General features: G+C 36.9%; 1 protein-coding gene across 1 annotated transcript in view; it reads left to right on the forward strand.

Moving 5' to 3' along the window:
- Window positions 1–23,027, forward strand: part of mast4 (microtubule associated serine/threonine kinase family member 4) — a 139,017-nt gene that overhangs the window by 54,896 nt on the left and 61,094 nt on the right. Inside the window, exon 4 of the mRNA XM_059358712.1 lies at window positions 18,296–18,327. Coding sequence (XP_059214695.1) covers window positions 18,296–18,327 — 32 coding nt within the window. The remainder of the gene's footprint in view (window positions 1–18,295; window positions 18,328–23,027) is intronic.

A 23,027-nucleotide genomic window follows, 5' to 3' on the forward strand; every position in this document is an offset into this window, starting at 1 on the left:
TATGTGGATTCTGTGCTTGTTGCAGCCACGATATGCAGCAGAGAAATAAGGTCTGTTGAATAAGACAAACGACCCCTCCCCTGTGTCCCTGCAGCTTTTCATCTTCATTGTTAGTCCAATGTGGAATTTTCTTAATTGTTCCTTCAGCAGCCACAGACTCGGGCAATGACTCGAGACCTGTCAGCGGAACATTACAGGATTCTTCAATTCCCGCAGGTAATCTGGAGGGCATTGTTCAAGCTGAAAAAAAAGTTGACTACTGTAATCCTCATCCTCTGAGGGTTTTAAGGGGTTTATTTAAAAAAAAAACAAAAAAAAAAAAAACAGGCTGATTACCCCGAGCGCAGACCTGAGCTGTCTACTCTCAGCTTTCTTATCAGCACAAACGACTTGCCACCCCAGCCACAGCAACACTCCATCAGCTTTCTGTTGTACAGGGTTTTAGAAATGAGAAAAGTTGATGTAGTGGTCACCAGTCTGACAGCACCGTGCTCCTCCTCCACCAGCCCGTAGTAGTGAGTAGCTGTCATTCCAAGCCATGCTCTCTAAGAGAAATCATTTGAGCTTGGCTGGAGATGAGGAGAATGGAAGGGGCCCACTTAATATTCACAGAGCAGTACCACAGTGAATGGAAATGAGTGAGAGAGGGTGAAAAAAAGAAAGCAAGGGAAAAGGAGGGGGGGTAAAGAAAAACAGAGACTGAAACAGAATGCAAAATTACAGGATAGAATTGGTAGCACGGCATCGGAAACAACTTATTTTCCAAATCCTAATAATTCAGGAGGGGTGTGGGGACATTGAGTTAGTGAGTGTGAAGATCTGTGGTCACTCGCTGACTGCCTCGAAACTCAGCTCCCGGCAAGAGCTGTGTAAGAGACAGAAGCGGCGCGTGAAATTGTTGGAAATTGACACAGGATATGCAGTTGTATACAGAACAGGCTGTGCAGGGAAGTGCGGTTGATTTCAGCATGATAATGACTTGGTGTTGGGCTGTTTGGAATGAGGGAAGCATTTTTTTATGTACAAATTGGCCTACAGCAGTTTATGTGACATTTTCACAGCGGGTTATAAAGGTCTTCTGCAACATATATTACTTAAGCAGCATGCCTTGCTATTATTCCCCCGCCTTCTCTTCTGTGTTTAAAGCTCGCTGCAGCCGTCATGTTTCCTGCACCAGTGTAACCTTCAGGTGTGTGTGTTTTGTACAGTGTGCATGTGGCTCATTGACTGCAACAAGACCAGTGAGGTCGGTTAGCCCACCTGCCTGCCTGCCTGCTGCAGACAGGATGCCAGATTCATTGTTGAGGTTGGAGCAGAACAATGCTTGGAAGGATATCCTCTCATTTTCATGGTCACCTAGGGCGCCCAAAAAGCGTGGCTGCTCGGAGAAATGAGTCTTGGGGCTCCCACTCACCCCCACCCGTTGTTACGCTAAATTAGAACTGCCTATCTTCTTCCCTTCTCTCTCTCTCTCTCTCTCTCTCTCTCTCTCTCTCTCTCTCTCTCTCTCTCTCTCTCTCTCTCTCTCTCTCTCTCTCTCTCTCTCTCTCTCTCTCTCTCTCTCTCTCTCTCTCTCTCTCTCTCTCTCTCTCTCTCTCTCTCTCTCTCTCTCTCTCTCTCTCTCTCTCTCTCTCTCTCTCTCTCTCTCTCTGTCCTTCACTCCTGAAGTTACAGAGGAGAGGAACAAGAGGAGGCATCAGCTGACTGCCTCCTTCCAATCAGATAAGTTCTGATGGAAGTGTTTAGCAGCTGCTAAGATCAGATTTATCTAGAGGGAGGGAGGGAGGGAGGGAGAGCGAGAGAGCGAGAGAGAGAGCAGGAGGCTGGAGCTATAGGCAGTGCAGCATGGCTTTGCGCCGGTAGGCAGGCATGATACGTCGGGGCTCCGTACCATGGACGAGTCCAGCATTCTGAGGAGACGTGGGCTACAGGTAGGCAAGCAAATCCGCTGTGGAGCCGTGTGTCTGAGCTGCAGGGTGACTTTGTACTGTACAGCATGTTTGCATGGCTCATTAAGCCTCCTGTACTGCTCTTTTAACAGTTTTGAGACCTTTTGTGTGTTAACACTTGGCAGTGCAGAGTGAGCTGGCTCTGCTGTTGACGTGTGTGCTTGTGTCCTGCATGTAAGAGAATCTCTTGGCAGAACTGTGAAGACATTTTTTTTCATCGGAAGACAATAATTTGGATATTCACTAACTGAAAACAGGCTACAGACATTTTAATCTGCACTTTGTTTCTTTGTAAATGATAATGCTACTTTTAAAACAGCCTCAAATCATTTCTAACATTTAATTTGATGTGGGCAGTAGGAAAGAGAGATCGCTGGGCTGGATTGATTGTGTTAAATGATTCTTGTTTTCTTGACTTTTTCATGATAATGCAGTGAAGGAGATGCTTTTCTGTCAGAAATCGTGATGGAGGTGTTGGCTGAGTTCAGGACAACAGCCCCAACAAATGATGATACTTAATCACATTATTGCTGCCATCACTCGTGAGATATAAATGCAGGTGGAAAAAGGGAGAACAGAGTGTTCTCTGAAATATGAAACTGCTTGTTTTTTACACCGCATGTCATTTTTAATCCAAGACCTTTCAGACATTAATCATTTCCTTTAGCCTGAGCTGACAAACTCTGCAGTAGGTGTTACAGTAAAGTGTAAATTGGACTTGATTTATAATTTAACTTACTCTTGTTGGGGCTACTTACAGAGTAATTGAGAAAGGTAGCCTGTTTTCTTTTTTTTGTTTGTTTAATTCAACACAAACTAAAGCATGTATTCTGAACACAAACTCCCTGAGATCTATTGTTTGTGCCATTTGTTTTAATTAAGCTGCACTAAAGGCAATAAAGCTGCTTTTATGTTCCAACATTCATTTAATGAAAAGCAGTGTTCTGCTTGTTTGAGAACTAATTTTTCCTCTGTAATGCTTTATTTATTTAGCTGTTGAGCCTATTTGAGATTGAAGTTGGCAACATTTGACTTTCATGTCCACTTTATGAAAATGAAGACAGCTGAAATTAGAATTTATGCTCTTTGAATATTTTTTGATGCTCTTAATGGATTTTTCTGCATAAACCAATAACATTTTTTTGTAATTGCTTTTATCAAAGGCTTCCAAAAGTGTAATTTTTTGCACAGTTGCCCTAATCTCTGTATTCCTTTGTTGAACACCACCTCCTCCCATGCTCTCCTTCTCTCTACTACACACACACACACACACAAACACACACACACACACGCACGCGCGCACTATAAAGACTTCTTTATGTGCCCGAACATTCACCAAACACAACGGTCGCTCCTGTGATTAGGCTGCTGTAACCGCTCTTACATTCAAAAGGAAACACGGAAGTTAGTTTGTCAGGCAAATGAATGTAGCTGCTTTAGCTCCACAATTTGCCATTCTTTCTCTCCGAACAGGAAGGGGTGACATCATTCCAGACAGACCTTGTTTACATTGAGCGGATTGTAAGAGTTGGCCCTGTTGCAGTGCTGAGGGTGGCGGCACTTTTGGCCTCAAGGGAAAGATGTTGACATAGTTAGAAATTACAAAATGAAATAATGTGCTTGTAAAAAGTTTGAATTTTACAAGAGGGACTACTGCTTATTGGTTCAGTTAATAAACAACTTGGTCTCAGTGAAACTTAATAATAGTTCATACAAAAGTTGACAACTTTTAATACAGAGGAAATTACACTGAACTTGTACAAATGAATCAGAACCATTCTTTTTTGTTCTTTTAAGTCTTCATAATTTCTTATATTTGCTTTTTTAAGCAACTACAAGAACAAGTGGGACTGGTTTCCCCTTTTAAACAACCATATTGGACATTTGTACAGGCAGCAAAATACGACTATTTATTATTCATATATTTAGGTTTTAGACTGTCCTCCGTCGCCCCTCTAGCGGGTGTAGTAGTAATGATTGGCGACACTGACCGTTTGTTGGCGGAATTCACACTCAGGTCGGGTGGATGGGTCAAACAAATGTCTGACTTTTACCCGGGAGAACAGGGTTCATGTCCTGTGAGAAAACAAAAGTAAACAATGTGATTTAAACATTACCTCATGTTTTGTGTGTCATGTGTTTATGCAACTATGTCACTTCCAGCAGTCATCTCATCCTTGTAACTACTTCACTTCCAACATTTACGTACATTGCGAAACACTCATATTGGTCATTTTCTCAAAGGCTTATATTAACAAACGGCCTATTCTGACGTTAAGGTTGGAGATCTTGCTGAAGAGCACCATCTTGATCTGGCTAGTGCTTGCATTTTTTTGGATGCCTGCAACTTATTTTGAATACCAATTTTTTTTTGTTTTTAAACACAGCTGTTTGCAGGATGCATATGTATTAGTGGCTACGTAAGATTAATAACGAATATGACGAAGGTGAAACAAGTTAAACTACATGTTTATTCATGTTTTGATGTAAAACCACGTCTCGATATATATATATGCCTGTCCATGAGGAAGAGGACCAATTGAGGATCAGTTTTAAATCCTTTTAAAATCTCACAGTTTTTTCTATCCATTGAATGAGTTCATCCCATCGATCACTGCTGCTTTTAAGCTTTTCTCTCTGCTGATGCTGGCCCAATAACAGCCATATCCACAAAATACAACATCAAAATGTGTATTTCTCTAAAGCAAAATCTCCCCCTGCTTCCTTTTTACCTGCTTACATACTTCTCCTTCGAAATTTTGTCTGGAAAAATTTAAATTTAGACTCTTCCAGTCTGGGTGCCTCAAAATGTTTTTATTTGCTTTCATTGGTAATCATCCCCAAGGACGGGCATTAAGAATGGCTGTATAGAAATAGAAAATCATCTCAATGTTTGTCGTTTCCTTTGTAGGTCACCTCGAGGTATCTGTATTTAACTGTTTCATAACCAGTTAAAAGTTCCTTGTAGCTGCTTTGAACTAATATCTAAGGAAATGCACTTAGTTTCAGTGAGTAACATGAGAGGATTTATATCTTTTCTACTATCAACAGCTGCTTAGCTTAGCTTAGCATAAAGACTGGATGGAGAGGAAAGTGGCTTGCCTGGCTCTGTCCAAAGGTAACAAAACCTGTCTGCCAGCACCTCTAAAGCTCACTTATTAACATCTTAAATCTTGTTTCTTTAATCCATATAAAACCCTGCAGCAGTACTTCCAGTCTTAATGCTCAGAGAAGCTAAGCTGGTTGTTATTAACGGACAGATATGAGCTTGGAATCAATCCTATTTGCAAGAAAGAAAAAGCCACAATGTCGAACTTGAGTGTCATATCACATCCTCCTCAAGTATTTATCTTCACAGCGTGTTACTTTTCTGCATTATGAGAGAGAAAAAGATATTCACTTTAATTAGGAATCATTAATTGAGCACAACAGAACATTTGTGTTGTTGTAAAAGTGATGTATGTGTTAAAGAACTTGACGAGCTGAAGCAAGTCAAAACTGTGACTTGATCCTGGATCGTGAAGAACAAGAAGAGGGAAGCTTCATGTTGTCGTCTAATGAACGTGACGGCTTGCAGGATTTATTTTCAGACTTGTTGAAAACAACCGCAGACTAACCAACAATACGCAGGAGAGTTAGTGTTTCCCGGTATCACATCCATTAATGAGTTCTCTAAATAAAGTGCTCAGCTAATGTGTGTTGTTCTGCTCGGCTCAGTATGAAAGTCTGTCAGCGCTGACAGTTGCTTGTGTATGGAGAGTAGAATAAAGTCAAGTTATATGTATCTGATGTTCTCATTATGTGGAATGTTGATTCGCAGGTATATTATCTGCATTTCACTCCATTTACTTTCATTTTGTAGTTTTGGTAAATAAGAATGAGCAGATAATTGGCAGGTTGGTATGATACACTGCAGTAATTGCTTTCTCTATTTAAGTAATTACCTTAACTCCCACAGGGGAACGCTTTCATGTCTGCAGTGTGTCAGTAGAGTTTAATGTTTGTTTGGATGATTTCGCCGATATTTTTATAAGTCGATGAAATTTAACCCTCTGAAATCCTCAACTCATTGGCTGGTTTGAAAAGCATTTTTTTTTTATTTAAGAACCATTTATCAATGCCAAAAATTTTTAAAACAGCAATTATTTCATTGTACACGTGTCAGTTAAAGTTTCGTCAAAATTAAACTGTTTGCACTAACCAGATCCTATAAAAAACATTACATTTTGCGATCCTCGGTGCAACTTTGTAGTCATGACTGACTCGGCTGAGACTAGCAGTCATGTGACAAAAATTCTGTGAAACTTTGACAGAATTTGTTTACACAGAGAGGACAAGGGAGGTTTTAAAAATGTAAATAGTTTAAAATGCATAGCATATGTAACCCCATTTTTTTCAAATATTAGTTAAACTTGTGGGCACTTGTGGGCAAAAAAGCTGTTTTATGAAAAAATAATAATGAATAATAAATAACGAAAATTATATTTCGCAATTCAGCAGCTAAAGGAAAACAAAACAAAGTTTCACCTGTTTGTAAGTATAAACTTGTCTTATATGACCTAAATTTCAAGCAGTTTCAAACCCTTTTCAAGGATTTCCAGCACTCATAGGGAGCCTGATTCACTCATTTGCCACGTTATAAGCTAGCAAGGTGTACCTAATAAAGTGTTGTTGTCTTCATCTCCTTCAAAGTTGGTCATGTTGTGCGTTCAGAGATGCTCTTCTGCAGACCTTGGTTGTAGTGAGATACTGTTGAACCAGTATGGCCATTCTCCTCTGACCTCTGGCATCAGCAAGGCATCAACACTCACTGAATATATTCTCATTTTTGGACCATTCTCTGTAAACCCTAGAGATGGTTGTTAGATCAGCAGTTTGTGAAATACTCAGACCAACAACCATGCTGTTCAAAGTCACTTAAATCACCTTTCTTCCCCGTTCTGATGCTTGCTTTGAACTTCAGCAGGAGGCTTCACCATGTCGACATGCCTAAATGCATTGAGTTGCTGCCATGTAATTGGCTGATTAGATATTTAAATAATGAGCAATTGAGCAGGTGTACCTAATAAATTGGCCCGTGACTGTATATTGATTTTTCTTCCAATTTTTGTAACATAAATTAACCCAGAAATTACACTTTTACAGCATTTTTCTTTTCTTTTTAATGATTTATGGCATTGTAACTGTGTTATTCTGCACAAAAGAAATTTTTGAGTTGTTCCCACTTCTAGCCATGACTGTGCTGATTCCATAGAGGTGCAGGACTTTTATATTACAGTGTAGAAAACAAGGTCACAGTGATTAAAATGTCACAGGAGCAAAAAACACCCTGAAACTGCTTGGGTTCAGAGCATTAAAACAAGTGTTAGACCAATTTTCTATTAAATAATCGTCCAAATATGTATTTTTGGTCGTGTTCGTTTCAGATCAACTAGAAATATGTCAGTTTATTTGTAGCAAGTATGAAGGTGTTTGACTTTCAGGTATAACAAGCACCTCCACTTGTATTTCTCACGTAAGATGATTCCCTTTTGGTTTAGTTTCTGTGTCTTTATTCTCACCAGGTTTGTAGTCTGTTTCAGCGAGCGTTTGAGCTCCCTCATTATATAAAATTTGTTGGATGTATATAGATTTTAATGACGCCTATAGCATGTCCTTCATCTTAATTAGGAACAGGCTGTCAGAGGCTGCTTGCTGCATTGCATTGTGAGCTTTACTGTACTTCTGACATCCGGCTCTGCCTCCATAATAAAAAGGTAGCTACCCAGACGAGTGCAGTGACATTGTGTGTCTCTAAAGAGCCGTTTGTGCGAAGTGGTGTGAGGCAGCTGGTGAGATACAGTCTGGCTGACAGAACATGATGCTGCGGCACCAGAAAGGCCGTCTACTTGCACGTTTTTGATCACTTTATTTAAGCCGTGTCAGTAAAACCTGCTCTTATTCACATTACTGTCTGTAAAACATTGTATTCCCGAGAGAGATGTTGTTGTCAGTGCTAATTTGACGACAGAAACAACTATTTTACTGAAGCGCTGATGAAAAGCTCTCATCTTGTGGGGAACAAGTGAGTAGAACAGCCTTTTTCTTTGGCAAGACAGACAAGTGTCCTCTCTGCTGAAGTGTCCTTGTGCAAGATGGCGTGTTTCTTTCAGCTGATGATGCTGTGAAAGCGGTCAGATTAAAAAAAAACAAAAAAAAAACGTTCTCCTTGAGGAAGGATAATCAAAAGAAAAGCATCCATCATCACTTACCCAGTGCAACGCCAGATGCTAACAGCACCCAAACACATACAAAAACCAATGAAAAGTGTTGAAGTGTGTAAAAGTGTGTACAATAGCAGCCTCTAGTGTGGATCACAGGAGCTACCTCTTGTTTGCTCTTCTGGAAAATTAAAGTTTTATAGAAACTAGTAATTAATCTGTTTATACATCTGCTATGCAATCTAACATTCTCCACATCAATTTCCATCCAGATGTGATTAAATGTTTAACTCTATCAGCCATATTCTCACATTGGCATCAGTAGGTGTAATTTACTAAGGAGAGAAAGGATCTTCTTCCTGCAAAATGACAGGTTTTTGTCTTCATAGTGACGGACAAATCTCTGAGAAGAAATCTGAGAAGCCTCTTTCACTCCACCCCTCCTTAGGGGGAAATAGCAGCTCAGCTTTAGATGTCACAAAGAAGTGATGTACATCATCTAAAAGCTGGGACCCTGAAAATTATAATATGACTAAATGACTATTCCCATGCTCACTTATGTCTCATTAGTTGTTTTAGCTTGGTATCATTTGTTACATAGATATGATGCCCCATTTAACCATTTATCACCACTCAAGAATTGATTAATATGGTAAAAAAAAAAAAATCTCTCCAGAATACCACATTAAGACACTCAGAACATGAATGTTACTATTGAAAAAGCAATGCTTTGATTAACTTTTGACATTTTGGGGATTTTGGGGTGAGCATGTTTGTTCTGTAAACTGCAGAGAAATCCCCTTATGTCCCTAAGAAAAGCCATATATCCTTGAGATCAGAAGTCAGATGAACCTCTTTGAAAATGGGATTTTCCAGTTTTTCCTTGGCTAAAATTTTCCTTTCTATACTAACTTTGGAAAGCTCTTTTACCAGCTTCCCAACAAGCTCGTATGGCACAGTACCAATGTATTTCTTCTGCAAAAATAAAAGGATATTTACATTAAAAATAATATTGATTTTTTTAACTCTTCGTCTGGCCTTCCAGTGTGAAACGTAGTTGAAAAACACTAAGACTAAATTAAACAAATGAATGTTTTAAAGTTGAATTTTAATACACTAATTAGGAAAAACAATATTGCAAACATGTTTGCAATACTTTAATTTACTGCAAGGTCCTTTTCTAAATTAAAAATTTGTCAAATTCAGAAGGGAATTATATTTGCAGGCGAAAAAACTCGCAATGCGTTGGAAACATCAAAACAAACTTTCAATTACTCATTCTGTATTTCCGCTTTTGTATTTTATTTTTTAAAACTTAAACTGAGTCCTAAAATAAAAAAAGTCATACAGATAGCTGTAAAATATACTAAAACGGGACAAATAAAAAATAAAAAGGGTATTATGGAGTGAATAATGCAAAAAATTGAAGATAAAATGCCAGTGTAAAGTGTTGAATAAGTCAGTCATGTTTTTGTGAATTGGGTTAAATCCAGGCTGGATTAGTTATTGAAGTGGTGTGAAGGGTTGCCAGGTCTGGTAGAATTATTCTTCACACCCTCTCAATCAGAATTAATTTTGTTTCAAATGCAAGTGACGCATGACAACTTTCACAAGGACCATTTAATGGTTTTAATAGCATTTGTTTCCTCACTACTATACAGCTTGTTAGTAACTAAACGGTTTCCCCTATCACTGGAGTTGGCGTCTTCCTGATGTCCTCACAGTTCCTGCTGTTCAAACTGGACAGATGTCTATAGTTTCCATTCTTCTCTGTCTTCTCCAGCTGTTCGTCCCTTCTGTTGTCTCAGTTTGTAGCTGACTTCTGTCATTTGCATTTGCTCCTGTCAAAAATGCTATAACATAAAACAGTCTTGGCATTTTGACAACCGGACTTGATTAACCCCCTTAACCCCCAAAGCAGTTTGAAGGTGTTTGCTCCAGTGGCCTCATTTTTTACTGCAATCCTGCACCTCTATAAAATCAGCACAATCTAGACTAGAAGTATAAAGAACTTAAATAGGTGCTTTCTTGAATTATAATGACATAAATCATTAAAAAAAGAAAAAGAAGTAGACGTTGAATTCTTTTGATAATTCATTTTACAAAATTTTAAATAAGATGGAATCAATATATGCAACATTTTTCCAAGTGCCCACAAGTTTTACCAATATTGCAAAAAATAGGTATTCCACATGCTACACATTTTAAACTATTTTACCATAAAATTCTTTCTTGTCCTCTCCTCTCTGCTCCTTGTAACAGCCTGCAGTTAAGTTTAATTTTTGCTGATTTTTTGTCACATGACTGCTGGTCTCAGTTGAGTTATTCATGGCTTCACAGTTGCATGTAGGAGGGCAGAATTTAATGTTTTTTGCAGAATCTGGTTAGTGCAAACGGTTTAATTTTGACTAAACTTTAACTAAGACGTGTACAATAAATATTATTTTAATGAAATATCACCATATTAAGGTTAGATTTGGTTACTTTTTCATTCAAGGACTTTACAATTTCTGGCACTGATAAATGTTGTAATTTTGGTTATTTTTTTTAAATAAAAAAATGCTTTTCAAACCCCTCCATGAGTTGAGGTGTTAGTGCAAACATTTTATTTCTGTCAAAACATTTTAAAAATAAAACCTTTAGAATTAAGTGATTTTCATGAAATATTTCTATTTTATAATTAGATTTGGTTATTTTTCCTGACAGAAGTATTTGCCACACATGGAAATCCAATAATAAATTGATAATTTCTGCTTTTACAGTTTCTGGCAATGATAAATTGTTTAATTTTTAAGATTTTGTTCTTTTTAAGGAAGATGTGCCTTAAAAAACCTGCGCCATGTAGTGGGTTCAGACATCTGATGACTAAAACCTTTCATCTTGTTAAAATATAGAGTTAAAAACCACCAAGATTTAAAGAAAATGTGGCTTAAAAATGTATAAAAAGTCAATTTATGATGGCTTCTGGCAGGCAAACAATCACTTTAGCAAGATAATGTGCAACAACAATAAAATATGCAAACACAGATGAACAGAAGTATATCAAGTATAATATCCTGAAGAGTTGTATGAATTATAAAATCCAACATTATTAAGCACCACATTTTGGCCACTCCTGAGAAAAGTTTTGTCAGTACGCTGCTGGTTAGATGAGGCCTGTGAAGTTCTGTAGTAGCCTGTGCATATTGATGATGAATAAACCAGGCCAGCTGCCAGCGGACATCTCTGATATTAATAGAAATAAAAGCACCAAACTTCTAACCTGTAGTTATGAGAAGAAGTTGGACTGAATCCACTTTTGAATATCCTAATTTATTTTAGCTTTTAAGGGTCTATTACCATGACATTAAAAGGAACTCCTCATTAAAAACAGAGAGATCATCAAATTAGCAGAACATTATGCTCTGTGCCAGCCCTGGAATGAATTGTTTCCCTCTTACAACATTGGATGAGGCAGTGGATTAAGCATTTATGACACCTAACATCTGCTACAAGGAGAAATGTGAGGATGCCAACAGATATAATCAGCAAAGCTTTCTAACAGTGCATGTGTGCTTTGCTGTTGAATCTCCCCCCGCTGCCTCGGAAATCAATATCTTTCACATCGAGCTGCGCATAATGCTGTAAAATATTACTTCAGACAGTAGGTTTGGATTCACTGATGTAGCTGTCACGGTTAATAAACGTCAAATGCTTACATGTAGTTTCTGTAGGATCAGAATTCAAGTCATCGACAGGTTTGTTTGCTACTGAGGGTCAATGAACAGGCACTTTGAGACAATCTTTAATCAGTTGTCCAATGTTTAGTCTGCACTACGCATGTGCTGGGAGCAGATAACCGGCTGTATTGATCTCTCTGACCTCTCCTAATCTCCACACACAGACACACACACACTCCAAGGTCTCTGACTTTGAAGCAGCGTTTAGGTTAGATGCAGCTGAGATTTAATTTGCCGTAATAATAACATTTTTATTTTCTAATTTTAAATGTTATTATGGACAGCATCAGTGGTCATGATTTAAAGTGTAGACTCAAAGGCGCAACATGTACATTTTTGTCAATTAAAACAATAAGAAAAACACAGAGTTTAGTGAAGTAGCGAGGTCAGTCAGCTTCTCTTGGTTCAGATTTCTTCATTTTCATTGTTGAAGAGGTTTTTACTGGGAGCTGAATTATCCGCAGAGAAAAAACAAACAAACAGTAAAACATGAAAAATAAAGCGATTTTACGTTTTAAAAAGTGGTTTTCCAATGCTCCAATCTTTGTTGGACAAATTATGTTCTGGAGCTGCTTCAAACGTTTGTTCAGTTTGCTTGACATCCAATCATTTATATCCTAAAAAATATAAATTTTAAAAGTGCATCCTAAGCATGTGGCTTAAAAATGCATAAAAAAGTGAATTTATTACGGCTTCTGGGGAGGAAAAAATGCAATAGTTAATATGACGCAAGTGACCAAAATGTAAAAAAAAAACCCTGTCTCCTTGATTAAAGATTTCTCTAGTTTTGATAGTAGTTGGAACCATCTGGGATATTACAAGTAAACAGTTGGACATTTTGATGTGAAAAAGTTACATATAGTTATACATGTTTTGTCCGGTTATTATTGGTGTTGTTGAGACAAAACTTTAAACATTTGTTTTGATATTTTTAAATCTACATCTTGTTGCACTTTTTACATGTAAACCAAGGATGCAAATTGTTGATCCAGATGCAATAAGAAAGATTTAAAGTGGAATAAACTTGTTACTCTGATGTTACACAAGCTGTTTATATGACCACATGTCTAAATGTAGAATAGGGGGGTTTCCTGTCAGTCAGCAGCAAACCAAAGTAAAACCAAGAACACTTTTGATCTTGAGATGTTGGAAAATCCAAAATATATCAAAGGGAATAATTAATGAACCATTACACACCATTTTTTTCCCCACAAGAGCAATACTGCAGCTTTGATGTGGTGTCTTGGAGATGAAATGCTATTGCTAGAAGTCAGTAATTGACATTTACCCGGTCGAACAATAATGTCACAATTGTTATCTCTCCAGCTCTTAGAGAAAGATTACCGGATAAACAAAGGATTAAATGCCATCACCGGTTCACTTTCCTGACAGTCAACTTTCAAAGATGAAAGGTTTCCATGCAATTACTCTCAGTTCGCTTTGCCTGTTTGATGGCTTTCAACCTCCTTTAGGATCATGAAATTTAATGGAAATACCTGTATTAAAGTTAGAAAAGAAAAAGAAACAAATCTGCTGCTGCACTAATTTCAGTCTTTAATGTCAGAGTTTAAAATTTAAGGCTTTTCTGCAGAGAAGTAATGCCTCAAAGCTGTAAACTTTTACCATTTAAATTATAGATGTGGAAAAATATCAATGCAAGATTTGTTTTTTGTTTTAAATAGTCATTAAGTTTTAGAATCCTTCGAGATTATGCTGAACAGACAATAACCCAATCAAATACATTGACTTTAAAGAAAAATACATCACGCAAAGCTTCAGTCATAGCTTTTATTCATAAGTTGCATGTATTACAAGAGAAAATATTTTTGTAGATTTCCTCATAAGTGATGCAAAAGCAGCACAGCACGTAAAGTGACAAGCCTCTCTTTGAATTAATTCCTCCTGTCTGCTCTTGGGCCTGTTGATATTGCAGGAGCAGCGTGAGTCAGACTCACTGTTTGACCGTGACATTGACACAAACACCTCAGGCTCCACTTTGACTCTGAGCACATGAAGAGAAATGTCTGCAAGGGATAATGAAGCCAGAGGTGAAGTCCACAGACTGATAAAAGGCAGAAAAGAAAAAGTATTTTCACGTTGTGTGCTAATGCTACAGAGGTTAACTTCGGTAGGAAATATCACAGCTTTTAAATCCTGCGTGTGGAATTAACCATTAGTGGGAAATGTTCACTTTGCTTTAGCAGTGACTTAATACAGTGTTGAAAGAGTGAACAGTGATTCTCTTATTTCTATTATTTTCTTGTGTGTAATATCGTATTTGTATTACTAGTATTTTATAATATTTTATATAGTATTTTTACCTGTTTACACTATTTGTACATAGCATTTCTAAATATTTTGTTCATATACTTAATTGTAAATATTTTCTATTACATCTATATATCTAATCTGCTGGAATCTAATCTTAAGATATGTAGTAGCCAATGTGACGGCACTGAATTTTTTGTAGCCTTGAGTTTGGCATTTTGGCGGTCGCCATCTTGGGTTTTATGAGCCAGAAGTGACGAGAGGTGAGCTGGAAACGAGCACCAACTGGCAGAAAACAGACAGGCTTAAAACCAAAAGCATTGTTTTTTAGAAACAAGAAAATCACCCCAAAACAAGTTCACGGCTATTTAGATACCCTGCTTTATCGTCTATTTTACTCTAAATGGGACCAAAACTTGGAAAAATGAACACCATGTTGTATTGAAGAAGACTTTAAACTACCAATTGAGAACTTAAACTCATTAGTAAAATGTTTACTGAGATAATAAATCAAGGAGAAGTAGGGTCTTTTTCCCCACAGTACAACCATACAACCAGACTTCTTTTTGCAGCCAATGGAGACGCCCCCTGTTGGCAATTGAATGCAGGTTTAAGACACTTCTGCATTGGTTTCACTTATCAGACCCTCTTCTTATACAGTCTGTTGAAATGCTGTATTTCATGCATGCATTGTTTTCTCTGAATCTCTTGTGCTTGTGCAGGCATTTTGAATCTTGTTGGGGAATGGCGGACCCCACCAGTAACAATGAAAGCTATTATATAGGGAGGTAATTAGAAAATGTAAATGCATTGGGGGAAAAAATGTTGTGAAAATAGTATTAGAGCTGGATTAAATGAGTTTGAGTATTTGAGTTGCAAGTATACTGAGCTATGATGTTATTATTTATCATTATTCTTTTCATATTTTGGGGGAATTAGATTTGTTCCTTTGAGCTTCTGTTATAAATGTTCTGCATGATCTTTGGAAATAGAGCATTGTTTGTTGTTGAGTTGTTTTGCTAGAATAAGTGCATTCATTTGGTAAGAAATGGGCTTTTTGAGGCAAAGACAAATGCAGACTATAGTCAGCAAGAGAGAGCTGGAGTTTGTATGCTTCTCGACATTCTGTTTCATTAAAACCATGTCACACAGAGCACTTTGAATATGCTTGCTGTCAGTAATACCCCTCTGTCTCTGCACAAGCTTTGCTTACTCAGAAAGCTGTCAAACAATGTCAAGCATCAAAAGCATAAATAAGCAAGTCATTACAAGACATTTATTCCACTTTATGTAAATAGTTTTCCAGAAACGTGAATTGATTGCACATGAATACTGAAGGGTTTTTCAATAAATCAGCTTTTATCATCTTGTTTTTGTTCTCAGATTGCTGTTATTATACACTTCACGCTGTTATTTGGTGTGCTGTGATTGGTGGATGTCCCTCCAGTGTAAGTCATTCCCTGCTGGTAATTAGTGTTGTGTGAGCTGCGGTCATGTCTCCCAAGGAAACTCTGTGCCCTTGGTCTTCTGTAGGCAGCAGGGGAAGCCAGACATTAAGCCCTAATTGATAGCAAAGGGAGAGTGGGGCTTAGCGCTTTTTTTCTGCTGACTGGAGCAGCCAATACACATCAACTCCACGTCCTCCACTGGTTGAGACAAAGGACCTCACCCTTATCAGGTTGTTATTAGACAATGAAATGTCTAATGATCAAATCAGCTGGATTTGTAGTCGCTAAACAAAACTGAACCAGAGCCGGGTGATTTATCAGTGCTCTTTTGCAGCAGGAGAACACATCCAGGAGGGAGAGATATGAAATAATCAGAGCTTTTGCATTTTGTTTCTCACCACTGCTGATATAAAAGAGCGCAGGAAGATGTTGAGAGGTAGATAAAACAACCAGATTCTTTGGAAGAAAGTACTTTAATTAAACAAACACTTATGCTAAGGGGGATAAGGGGGATATAATAATATGTGCGTGGTGTGCTATGACTCTGACGAATCAGCAGATGTTGCAGCAGCAGTTTGTCTGTTTCAGATGTGTTTTACTTATTTGCTCCTGGCAGGCTTTAGAGAAATATTCTTTGGAATGTTTTTATGAAATGTTGAGCTTATATTTTCTGTGAAAGAACTGGATAACTCAGTATTATCCTTTAAGTAAGAAGCCTGAGAGGGCGCTTAATCCCTCAAGAAATCAATGAGGGCATTGTTGGTGATTTTTCACATCACACAGTAAACCCTGACCTCTTTCCAGTTGACTTAAACAACATATTTAGAGTATGGGGCTGGGCAATGATTCAAGACAATCATTTTAAAAGTCTTTCATTTGCATCATATCGTGATAAAAACAAATATCAAGATACTGTAAAACAAAATTACATTAGCCGTGTTTCCACTGAGGTCGAAGTGAATTTTGAAGTGAAATTTTGAAATGTTGCATCAAAGAAAATGCTAAATAGAGATGTTTTCATGAACTGGTAAAGAGCGAACAAACAAAGCTGCATGAACATACTTTGGTCAGAAGATGGCAGTGTAATGTATTGCTGTAGGCTAATCTGTCAGTAAACAAGAGAAGAAGTATAGAAAAAAATAACAAAAAAAAGGTTGATAATCGGCAACTTTGGAGAAACAGCTGATCCGTCATGTGAGTTAATCAGAAAAAAACATTTTCTGAAAAAGACAAAAAACACCTTAAGCGAGCGTAAAAACTTTTATGCTCATTTTCCAAAAGTTTTATTAAATTTTGGTGTTTCCATCAAGCTTTTCTCATGGGAATCTTCAAAATGTGCAGATATGACAATATATACAGTGTTTCCTCTAGGATTTTTTCAGCAGCGGGGGTGAAGGGTTTTTGTCCCCTGGATGGTGTGCGCATGTAAATATCAATCAGCAATTTAGAAAGTATTAAAAATGACACTTTACTGCAAAAAAGGTTTAGAAACAATGTTTCCCACATTGTTTTGTGAGACTATGATGGGGGGACCCAACCAAAGTAGGGGGCATGCTCACCTGGATAATTTTTTCCCCTAAAAGCCTAGATTTGGTGGCTATTCTATCTTAATCATTGCAGATTTTAATGAATTATTGTAAAGGAGAATAAGGGTTCTTCTGTTTTATTTAAGGCATCATATTTTGACAGTCTTCTTGTGAATTATGTGGTGGACTCTGTTAACAATCAAATCAATATATATATATATATATACACACACACACATGCAATACACACTGCAAAAAGTATCAGTGACGTTCTCATTCTTGTGTGCATTTGTTCTGTAATCACTGTAGTGCAAAATAAGAGGACATTTAGCCATTTAGGCCATTATCCAGATGTGCACTGGCTGCACCAGAACCCCCAAAATATTGTCCATTGCCCCCAAAGGCTAAACTCATCGGCAGACCGAGAGCTGATGGCTTCCCAGATTGCTCCTTTGACACCCTTCATGTTCACTTGCTTCAGCTGTAATGTGTTTTACATGAACAGTTTTAAATCCAGATGCTTTCTTTAAACTTCCAGCTCGGCTCACTGGGATGAGATGTAACAGTTTCACACCTGCTCTGTGATCTTTCCATATGTTGGCTGTTTGTGAGGCTGTAAAGCTGCTGCAGCAGAAGAAGAATAGTATGATGTTGATGTTTTTTAACAGAACCTCAATGTCTTCCTTTATTTTTACTTTCTTTATCTTGGTCTATGAAAAATGGATGTGGTTTTAGTTTTGTTTATTGTCTGTGGAGTCTCTGAGACTACTATGCCACCAAAAAACTACTTAAGAAAACACGCAATTATGTGGGTATCATCAGATGTGGTTCAATTAATTTAATACATTTACCAGCTTTGCACACACAACCAAGTAACCTTTCAATGTTATATCATATGTAAAGGGAGTATTTTATGTACTATAAAAGAAACATATCAGTATCAGCAATGAGAAGCAGGGAAGTATTGGTTATTAAAAAAAACATGTCATTCATCCATATTTATTTATTTTTATTTACCAGCTTGCACACACAACCAAGTCACCTTCCAGTGTTATATAATGTAAAGTGACTTTCTTCTATTGTGTATCAGGATGCACATAAAGAGGACCAATGCACTGCAAAACTGATAGTTTATATTTAAGTTTTGAATTTTTGTACTTATAACTCTTTTCTTTTTATTCACAGAAAGAGCTGAGTCTTCCTCGAAGAGGCAGTTTGTAAGTACCCAGATACGTTACATATGTAACAACTGCTTTAAATGGAGTGAAATGATGAATTAGTTAAGTTATACCTGTAATAAACCTCAACATCCAGCTGCCACACTGCATATTACATATATACATACATACATACATACATACATACATACTTAAATAAGCTAAAATAATGCTTGTAAAAATGTTTATATGTACAATGATAATAATAATATGCAATATCATGATCTGAATATTTTGATAATCACAAAATAGTTGTAAAAGTTACATTAAATATTTCAGTTGGACAGAAACAGAAACCTTTGCATTTAGAATAAATATTTAAATTTCATATGCACTGTTATTTTCAACTGTTTTGTGGGTCTTGTAGTTTGTTTGCTGAATCAAAAGAGATGAAGCTTAAATGATGTAAAGCTTCAAAAACTATGAATTGGCCTCCAATCAGCTATGATTATTGTATGACAAGTTCTGTATTATCAGTTATATTTAGTCTAACCTGCATCATAAACACATTTTAAAATCACATAACTAACATGGACGGCACATAAGTGACCTAAAAAGGTTCCTGTTCTCCTTGGGTTTAACATATGTATTTCTATAATGTATCAAGGACAGGGCATGTACAGGATATTCCAGTTCATTCTGGACACAATGTGCAGGATCTGAAAAAAATCTATTAGCTGTTTTCCAGTAAGTGCATGTGTGGGTTTCTGAGGAAATGTTTTCCTGCATAGCACTTCTGTTGGGAGTCATTTTAAGATGATTGTTTACACAGTGGCTCAGTGTTGGAGCACAGAATAATTCCCATTTTTCACATATTGCTGGATAAATATGATGTATTCTAGATTTGTGAATTAACTTGTTGCTCTCAGGATCAAAAAGTGGATGGATTTACTTTAAATCTAACATCATTTTAGAATGCGGAGGGTGAAATACTTATAATCTGTGCTTATAATGCTCTTTTTTTGTCATGAGAAAGAGAGGATGTGTATAATGAATTAAACCGCCTGTTGCTGGTTTGACAGACTTCTTCTTCTTCTTTCAGAAGGTTATTAAAGATGATACTCTGCCCATTGATTTCCCACATGAAACACAGCTTTTAAAGTCAGGTGAAGGCATAATAGACTTCCTGGATATTGATTTTTTGTTTAGATTGATATATTTCATGGTGGAAGAGAAAGGTTTACCCCTGGCACCTTACTGCTCTCGCTGGCAGGGGGCACCTGCACTGTAATAGAGGTGAGCCATTACTAACGGGCTGCTGTGAGATCACCGACTGCACAGGTTATATTAAGAGCGCTGAAACCTCCAGTGACCTTGGTAACCATAGTAATGGTGTTTGGAATTCACAAAGATGAAATAACTGCTTCAGATTCATCATAATTTTATTTAAATGGTTAATAGATGTTTGGGCTTTAAAATTAAGTGAGCTTTACTTAAACAATGTTTTTTTTTTATCAGGTTTGCTTCTGTTTATTGGTATTTTAGCTGTAATCTCTGACTCATGTGCTTGATTTTAATGTGCTAGACAGGGTGGCGGGATAAAATGTAAATGCTACAGATGTAAAAGCTGAGTAAGGAATTAGGTAAAGTTACATTGCAACTTATAGTGAAAAACAGAATAAGTACTTTGAAAAGGAGCTACACCCAGTTAACCCCCATCCTTGCAGCAGATTTCAAGGCTTTTCTATGCTCCTGTCACATTTTTTTCACTGTGGCCTTGATTTTTACTGCAATAAATAATTTCTGCACCTTAATGGACAATCTTTGCTAGAAGTGGAAGGAATTTAATGTTTTTAAGAGGATCTGGTGAACTGGATCAGTGTATTAAAAGAGAAATGTTGAATTAAAAGATTTTGAAAAACCATCAGCATTTAAACCTTCTTTTTGGTGACTTTTGAAGGAAAATGTTAATCACAAATTAACCATTCAAGGACCGTCGGAGAGTCTAAAGTAGATTTTCCCTTTTTAAATCACAAAAATTGTGTTTTTCATAGAAAGAAACAGTAAAGACAGGCTTTCTTTACTGTTTCTTTCTATGAAAAACACTATTTTTGTGATTCAAAAAGGGAAGAAAATCTACTTTAGAGTTTCAGATGATAAAAAAGTATGTTTTCTTATCATTTATCATAGCCAAAAACTGTAAAAAGCAAAAAACAACCAGAAATCGTTGTTTGATTTTCACATGTATAATTGTCTTTAAATGAATGTGTGGCAAACACTTTCAATATACGCTTTAAATAGTGATGATTAATCAAACATTCACACATGTCTTGTTTAAAAATTAACTAAAAATAAACTATTGGGATAACTAGATCTTGTTAAAAACATTAAATTCTGTGTTCACCACAACAGAGAAGCCGTGAACTGAGAAAAACGGTCAAGTGACAAAAATTCAGTGAAACTTTGATCAATTGCAGGCTGTTTACACAGAGCGGAGAGGAGAGGACAGGAGTGGAGAGGTTGCAAGTAGAGGTTGTTCAATATTTAAAGGATGTGGAGCCCCCATTTTATAATATTGGTAACACATGTGGGTTCCTTAACCTTTTACAAAGTCAAATTCAAACACTTTCAAACATTTTCAATGTGCATTTCAAGCTTTTCCAGCCCCTCACAGTTGTGTTAAATTACCTATTTATACACATTGTACTCACAGTGTATACAGTATACTGATCATTTACCTCTAAATCACATTAAGTTAAATGTTATGTCCTATAGACAACCAAAATAATATTTAGTTACAGCATTTTACACAAGGGTGACAAATTTAAGGACGTTTCATGTTACATTCATGTTTCAATACTTGTCACCTGTTTGTAAATTTTTTGTGTTATATATTCTATATTTTAAGTGATTTCAAGCAGTTTATTTAAAATCCAAGAGTCTAGCCATGATTGAGGTGTTTCCATAGAGGTGCAGGACTTAAATATTGCAGAGGCCACAGTGAGTAAAAATGTTGACATAGCAACCACCATGTGAGGGTTAACTCTTCAACCTCGACTCAGTGTTTGAGATCTCAGAGCTCTGCATCTGACAGAGGTTTTCCTGTGACAGAGAGCCATCTACTGAACATTTGTAGTCATTAACATGCTCACTGGTCTCAACATGACAGTGAATAACTGAAGTTAGCCTTTTCCACAACTTTATACATCATTTATTGTTATAATTTATTTTCCACAGCCACATGAGTGATGGATTGTGTGTTTTTAGAGCGTCACACGTGGAGTTGCTTTCAGCATGAGTCATTCTACTTGTGTGATGACTGGAACCTATTTATAGGCTGACCTTAATAACTGGAAGTCTTTTCCTGGGTCCAATTAAATAACTTCAAATTAATCATTTGTGTGAGTTGGCAACTCGAGGTGCACAAACTGGATCTGTTGACCATCTCTGTGAGATTCCTATTCAGCACAAAATCACAGCATGTTTCAGCTCTAAGGGGGCAAAAGCTGCTAAACTACATGAGCTGCTTTGCTGTGCAACAGGATATCAAAGAGGAATTGTTGACTGTAGATCCAGTTACCTTGTTTTTTTAATGGTGATATTCAATTCAACAGATGCTGTCAGCCAAACTGCATGAACCTGATCATGCAGATAAAGTTGTTGGTCATTTGCTGAGATTTATGAGTGGTAGTTTTACAGTCACAGTCATCCTGGAGGTTTTTATTTACAGTGTTTTCCTTATTTTGAGTATGAAACAACTACCTAACGCCACTCTCCCTCTTTGCATTTGAAAATGCCTTGAAGATCCTCCTCCTGAGAGAACCAACATGTTCTCTCTCTCCTCTCCAATAAAAAATAAATACCTCCATGTTTCACGTTGCTTTGGCAGTGACCTCCTAATCTACTGAGGCATGCATAGCACCTCATTCCTACATAGCTTTCAACAAAAGCATCTGCTGAATGAATGTTAATTTGTCAAGGTTATACAGAATGAATGAAAGTATAACTTGTGGTAGATTCCATTGAATTTTATTGAAACGTCCCCAAAACAATAAAAACCCTGACACCCAAAATATATATTTGGAATTTCTCTCCTAAAAACTGGTGCTCATAATGTTTAATGCCTTGAAATGAGGCACAATAGTGTTGCACTTTGCCCGGTGGCACATTTTCTCGTTTTGCAAAGAGGCTTTCATGCATTTCTCCTCCTCAACTGCAAGTCTTTTTAGATATGTGCATAAAGGTCTGGATTTCTGATTTTAAAAGCTGTTCAAGGCAATATGTTTATATTAAAAGTTCTACCATTTATAGGACATGCACAGCCACTAGATGTAGAATAATATGAGATATAATGAGATAATAATTTATAGATGTAGAATGAAGAATTTAAATGCCGACTACTTGGAGTGTCTTTTACTACAACCGAACACTTTGACATTTTTTAAATGAACAATGTATTCAAATTAACTTTCATGAACTGAAAACGCACAGTGAAATGGTCAAAGTGCTGAGACGAAAACACAGAAAAAACTTTCTTTTGCTTCTATCATGGTTGACAGCTCACCATGTTAGCCACCTGTCAATCAAAGGTAGACACACCCCAAATCATACCCTGCTTTATTATCTATTTTCTCAGTTATCTTCACAGTTAAAATCAGATTTTCTTGAAGAAGACTTGCGGTTGAGATCATAATGTTGCCACGAGAATTTTTTCTGAGGTAATAAATCAAGTGAGAAGTCGTCTCATTTTCTATTGAGAT

Source organism: Centropristis striata, chromosome 19 (genome assembly GCF_030273125.1).
Source record: "Centropristis striata isolate RG_2023a ecotype Rhode Island chromosome 19, C.striata_1.0, whole genome shotgun sequence".
NCBI classification, from domain to species: Eukaryota; Metazoa; Chordata; class Actinopteri; order Perciformes; family Serranidae; genus Centropristis; species Centropristis striata.